Source organism: Neovison vison, unplaced genomic scaffold (assembly GCF_020171115.1).
Source record: "Neovison vison isolate M4711 unplaced genomic scaffold, ASM_NN_V1 Scaffold_025, whole genome shotgun sequence".
In the NCBI taxonomy this organism is placed as follows: Eukaryota; Metazoa; Chordata; class Mammalia; order Carnivora; family Mustelidae; genus Neogale; species Neogale vison.
This window is the reverse complement of record NW_025334829.1, coordinates 1-5,445: the sequence shown is the minus strand read 5'-3', so window position 1 is coordinate 5,445 and position 5,445 is coordinate 1. Positions and strand designations below refer to the sequence as shown.

The following is a 5,445-nucleotide window of genomic DNA, read 5'->3' as shown; positions in this document are numbered from 1 at the left end:
AATAGTCTTAGTGGAAGGTGAGCAGACCCTTTTCAGTAGAGCAGAAAACCTCCCTAACCTCACAGGGGACCAGTAGGAAACAGAGCTATAAAAGCAGGGAGAGGTGGATTCTGGAGAGTTTTGAACATTAAGGTTTTTTGTTGTTTTGTTTTGTTTGTTTTCTCGTTTTGTTTTGTGTTTTAGGGGCCGGTGGAGAGGAGCAGAGGGACAGGGAGACAGAGGAGAATCTTAAGCAGGCTCTGTGCTGGGCATCCCGGGCTCGATCTCACAACCCTGACATCAATGACCTGAGCAGAAATCAAGAGTCAGATCCTTAACAAACTGAGCCACCCAGGCACCTTGAATATCAAGCTTTTCTTTTTTTTAGATTTTTATTTATTTATTTGACAGAGAGAGAGAGAGAGAGAGAGAGATCACAAGTAGGCAGAGAGAGAGGGGAAGCAGGCTCCCTGCCAAGTAGAGAGCCCGATGCGGGACTCGATCCCAGGACCCTGAGATCATGACCTGAGTCGAAGGCGGAGGCTTAACCCACTGAGCCACCCAGGCACCCCGAATATCAACCTTTTTAAAAAGCATACATTGGACTGCAGTTCCATCACTCACTTCCCCACTGATCCAGGACAAGTTCACTTCTCTGAGACTCTGTTTCCTCCAACTATAAAATAAGGATGATAATAGCGGAACCTACTTTCACAGTGGTTGTGAAGATGAAATGAGGCAACGCAGGTAAAGCCCTCGGCTGAGGACCCTGGAAACAGTTAAGCACTCAATAAGTAGAAGTAATTAGTATTATAACAATGACTGTTATTAACCCTAATATAAGCAAATGTATACAGATGTTTGACAGGAGGAAAAAGTGATCAAACAAGATCTTTAGGATTAAACTCACCATCCCTAAATTAGCTCCCCTCCAGAGTTAAAATTCCAAATTCAAAATTCACCTTTTCCCCCTTCCCCGCTCTACAACTTCCTTCCTAATAAACACTATGCCCAGATGGAGCCTGAAACCAGTGACCAAGACTCTCTCATACTAGTAAAGGGATTCCAGCAGGTAAGTAAGTTGAGGTATGGCCTCTGGGTTGGAGACCCAGAACCCCCCAGTCCCAACCCCAGGGATTTCAGCCACCACCACTGTCACCACCATAGATTTATACACAGGATGCATCCTTAAGAGAATAAAGCAGGTGATATTCCTTTTAATTTTCATTTTAAAGCCTAAACAGTCCCCTTCCCCCACACCAAACTCCAGGGAGGGGTCCAAGGCGTCTGGAGATTGATCTTACTTTCTCAAATCCCTTAAACCCTGAACTAGGAGTTTATTCTCTGGAGCATCTGAAGAGAAGCCTCTCTGTGCCTCAGTTTCCTCATCTATAAAATGGGAGATAATAATGTGACTATTTCATGAGGTTCTTGTGAGGGTTAATTATGTATAAAGGCCTAGACCTGTTGTCTGGTCCATGGTAAGTGCTCTATAGATGTTAAACATTTTTAAGGACTTCATTTCTTCTGTCTTGTTTATAATGCTTCTTATTTGCGGTAATGTCTTTTTAAGTGACTAGGCCTCATAACAAGCTACTTCAGCCCAAGTGCACCTCTTGGGTAGAAGTAAGTTTGGCCAATGGCTTATAAATCCACCAAGTCAGAGGCAAACAGCTTTTCCACAGACCCAGCGGTAGTTTTATCTAACTTCATTTAATGAGAGAATATATCGCAGATAAAAGGAATCCAGGCAAGCTTTTAAATTAATGGGTAATTTTATTAATAACAGCATCTACACATATTTGAAAACACATGTAGGAAACATAAGATTAATTCAGTTTACGATAATGTTTGGAGTCCACTTGGATTTGTGAAACCCTGAGGATCAACTCCAGGACCCCTTAGCCAAAAGTAGAGTTGAATAATTGATCAGACCATCAGTGTCTTCATCAGCAAAAATCAAGGCTTGGACAGAAGGAGTGAACATTCTGTAATTACACGAAATAAAACTAAAATGCAATTGTCTGCGCATTTAAGGATACAAAGGTGAACAATGTTAACTGCATGACCAGTGAACCAATTCCTTTGCTTTTCTCAACCTCCTTTGTAAAAAGGGGTTATTTGGCCTTGATGCTCTTGCAGGGTCTATCTTTACAGGGTTTCCTGATAAGTGAGAAGATGAGTATAAATTGAAAGCTCATCTTCCATGGGGAACAGAGTATCAGGATGGAGATGGTGGGTGTCAGAAAAGGAGATGGGAAAAGGATCTTTCCAGTGACCAAGACTCTGAATTTAATGAAAATCCAAAAGAGGATACACTACCAGAAGCATAATGGGAAAACCACCACAACCACCATTTTGGTGCAGAAGAAGAATCTTAACCTAGGCCTCCTCAGAGCTAATGCCCTGAAGGGACCCTGGACTGACTTGCCAAAGAGCTCCAAAAACATTTCTGCTTTCATCTTCACATTTATCGAATGTGATAAATGAACGGCACACATCATCCACGGAAGCGATTAAGAAAGGGATGGGGTGGGAAAATTAATTTGACAAATATTAATTAAGAATTTAAGTGTCCACCATGTGCCAGGCAGACTGTCGCTGATAATTTAGCAGAAAACCAGACCAACAAAGTCTCTGCTAAGGGCTTAAGGAGAAAAACCATAACTAAGAAAATAAACGAACCGGACAATTTCTGACAGCTGCTAGGAGGAAGAGAAAACAATGAGATCAGATGATAGGCAGGAACGAGACGCAAATTCCTGAGTGGGACGTGGAAAGGTCTCTGAGAGGTGACTTTTTGAGCCCAGCCCTAAATGACCAGCGCCTTACAGTGACGCAAGGCCGGGGCGTTCCGAGACTAGAGCATTAAATGCAAAAACGATCCACAAACCGAGAAATAATTGGGATGTCAAAGCCCCAAAGTAAGCGTCGGAAACCAGAATCTACGAATTCCGGGGAGGGCGCGCGATTTTGAATATTCATCTCGTCCAATCAGGGAAAGGCTAAGACCCAGCAGCGAAGGCTCCACCCTCAGTGCCCAGACAGCTGGTATCCACCGGAGGCCACACCGCAGGGCAGAAGTGGTGACTGGACGCCCGGAGCTGCCAAACGCTCAGAATTCTTCAAGGCTCTGACGCAATGTTCTCGGGACCTGGGTTTAGTTGTCCTGGGGCCCTCCTTAAAAGTGAAGATGACCGAAACCACTCATTTCGTTTTAGAACACCGATGGAACGTACACCCAACAGAGTCACCAGGACACAATAGTCTGGGGATGGAAGTTGAGAAGCAGACTTCCATATTCTAACTCGAAAAGGACTTGTAATAAAACTAAGCACAGTTGCGGGGTTAAGACGCGCCCCAGATTAAAAAGCAAAGCCAGTCACGCGCCAAGGATCTCGAGTAGGAAAAGCTTAAAAAGCTACGTGTACCATCTTCCAGGATCTTTCACAAGTAGCGTAACTTACTTTGTGGGAGCAAGTGAGGGAAAATAAGTGAACAAAGCTCTTTTCTGGTGATTAGGTGGGTGGCTCTGAAAAGAGCCTTTGGAGTCAAGCGGCCGGCGACTCATACGAGCGCCGTGTCCCGGCAGGGACTCACTTAGAGCTGGTGTACTTGGTGACCGCCTTGGTGCCCTCGGACACGGCGTGCTTGGCCAACTCGCCGGGCAGCAGCAGGCGCACGGCCGTCTGGATCTCCCGCGACGTGATGGTGGAGCGCTTGTTGTAATGCGCCAGGCGGGAGGCCTCGCCGGCGATGCGCTCGAAGATGTCGTTGACGAAGGAGTTCATGATGCCCATGGCCTTGGACGAGATGCCGGTATCCGGGTGCACCTGCTTGAGCACCTTGTACACGTAGATGGAGTAACTCTCTTTGCGGCTGCGCTTGCGCTTCTTGCCGTCCTTCTTCTGGGCTTTAGTGACAGCCTTTTTCGAGCCCTTCTTGGGCGCGGGAGCGGATTTGGCCGGCTCAGGCATTATAAAACACCACTCGCGTTAGCAACGAAAAGAAGTGCGAGAATGGGCGGGCCTGATCCTTTTATAACCACCGTATGCAAATTAGGGCTCCAAAAGCCCTTAGTTTCTATTGGACCTTGTAGGAACCTTGTGTTATCAGCAATGACTACGTAACAACACCTACTCTTGCCCTCATTGGTCAGTTCTGGAGCCAATTTAGGACCAATGAAAAGCTCGTTCATGACCCCACCCCTAGCAAAGCTTATAAAGGCTTTTCAATCGGAGACCTTTCAATTTTGTTTTGTTGTGAGGTTCCGTGGTTCGGGTGTTTTAGCCTACAGTCAGTAATGTCTGGTCGTGGCAAGCAAGGAGGCAAGGCCCGCGCCAAGGCCAAGTCGCGGTCGTCTCGCGCCGGCCTGCAGTTCCCGGTGGGCCGAGTGCACCGGCTGCTGCGCAAGGGCAACTACGCCGAGCGGGTGGGGGCCGGCGCGCCGGTGTACATGGCGGCGGTGCTGGAGTACCTGACGGCGGAGATCCTGGAGCTGGCGGGGAACGCGGCCCGAGACAACAAGAAGACGCGCATCATCCCGCGCCACCTCCAGCTGGCCATCCGCAACGACGAGGAGCTCAACAAGCTGTTGGGCAAAGTCACCATCGCCCAGGGCGGCGTCCTGCCCAACATCCAGGCCGTTCTCTTACCAAAAAAAACCGAAAGCCACAAAGCCAAAAGTAAATAAAACCCTCACAAGCCAAAGACCAAAGGCTCTTTTTAGAGCCACCCAAGTTTTCAAAAAAAGAGCTAATGCGCTATTTCGTTATCAGCCCCTCCGTTGACGTTTTGGTGGCTCTTAAAAGAGCCTTTGGGGTTAGTGGGGATGGTCTCGACCTTCCTAATTATTTGTTCTTGCCAGGCTTGTGACTCTCCGTTTTCTTGGGCAACAAAACCGCCTGGATATTGGGCAGGACGCCGCCCTGAGCAATGGTGACACCCCCAAGTAACTTGTTGAGCTCTTCGTCATTTCTCACGGCTAGCTGCAAATGGCGAGGGATGATGCGCGTCTTCTTGTTGTCTCGGGCCGCGTTCCCCGCCAGCTCCAGGATCTCCGCCGTCAGGTACTCCAGCACCGCGGCCAGGTACACCGGCGCGCCGGCCCCCACCCGCTCGGCGTAGTTGCCCTTGCGCAGCAGCCGGTGCACTCGGCCCACCGGGAACTGCAGGCCGGCGCGAGACGACCGTGATTTGGCCTTGGCGCGAGCTTTGCCTCCCTGCTTTCCGCGTCCTGACATTACGGCCAAAATTGCAGTCTCAGCTTCTTATTCAAGGAGAAGGAAGTGGAAAGGATAACCAATTTGGTGTAATTTATAAGAGCTACCGGGAGGGGTGAAGGGAAGTAGCCCAGTGAAACAGCCAATAGGAAGGCGGAAAGCAGCTTCTTCGTTTGCATCCTGCACTACGAGGAAATGACGGATTTCGTAAGTACCTACCAATCGCGGGGAGCCACATTAAAGC

General features: G+C 48.4%; 3 protein-coding genes across 3 annotated transcripts; 1 reads left to right on the top strand and 2 right to left on the bottom strand.

The window, feature by feature from the left end:
• Positions 1-3,491: 3,491 nt before the first annotated feature.
• LOC122897916 (histone H2B type 2-E) lies at positions 3,492-3,973 on the bottom strand. The gene has a single exon (XM_044236112.1). The coding sequence runs from the start codon at positions 3,954-3,956 to the stop codon at positions 3,576-3,578; it is 381 nt and encodes a 126-aa protein (XP_044092047.1). The 5' UTR covers positions 3,957-3,973; the 3' UTR covers positions 3,492-3,575.
• Positions 3,974-4,256: 283 nt separating this feature from the next.
• LOC122897914 (histone H2A type 2-C) lies at positions 4,257-4,699 on the top strand. The gene has a single exon (XM_044236110.1). The coding sequence runs from the start codon at positions 4,283-4,285 to the stop codon at positions 4,670-4,672; it is 390 nt and encodes a 129-aa protein (XP_044092045.1). The 5' UTR covers positions 4,257-4,282; the 3' UTR covers positions 4,673-4,699.
• A 130-nt stretch (positions 4,700-4,829) lies between these two features.
• Positions 4,830-5,293, bottom strand: LOC122897915 (histone H2A type 2-B). The gene has a single exon (XM_044236111.1). It carries the CDS (start codon positions 5,220-5,222, stop codon positions 4,830-4,832), a length of 393 nt encoding a protein of 130 aa, XP_044092046.1. The 5' UTR covers positions 5,223-5,293.
• Between the last annotated feature and the right edge of the window lie 152 nt (positions 5,294-5,445).

Excerpts from the sequence above, each read along its gene's own strand:
- LOC122897915 (XM_044236111.1), bottom strand. The coding sequence starts at position 5,222 with ATGTCAGGACGCGGAAAGCAGGGAGGCAAAGCTCGCGCCAAGGCCAAA.
- LOC122897914 (XM_044236110.1), top strand. The coding sequence starts at position 4,283 with ATGTCTGGTCGTGGCAAGCAAGGAGGCAAGGCCCGCGCCAAGGCCAAG.
- LOC122897916 (XM_044236112.1), bottom strand. The coding sequence starts at position 3,956 with ATGCCTGAGCCGGCCAAATCCGCTCCCGCGCCCAAGAAGGGCTCGAAA.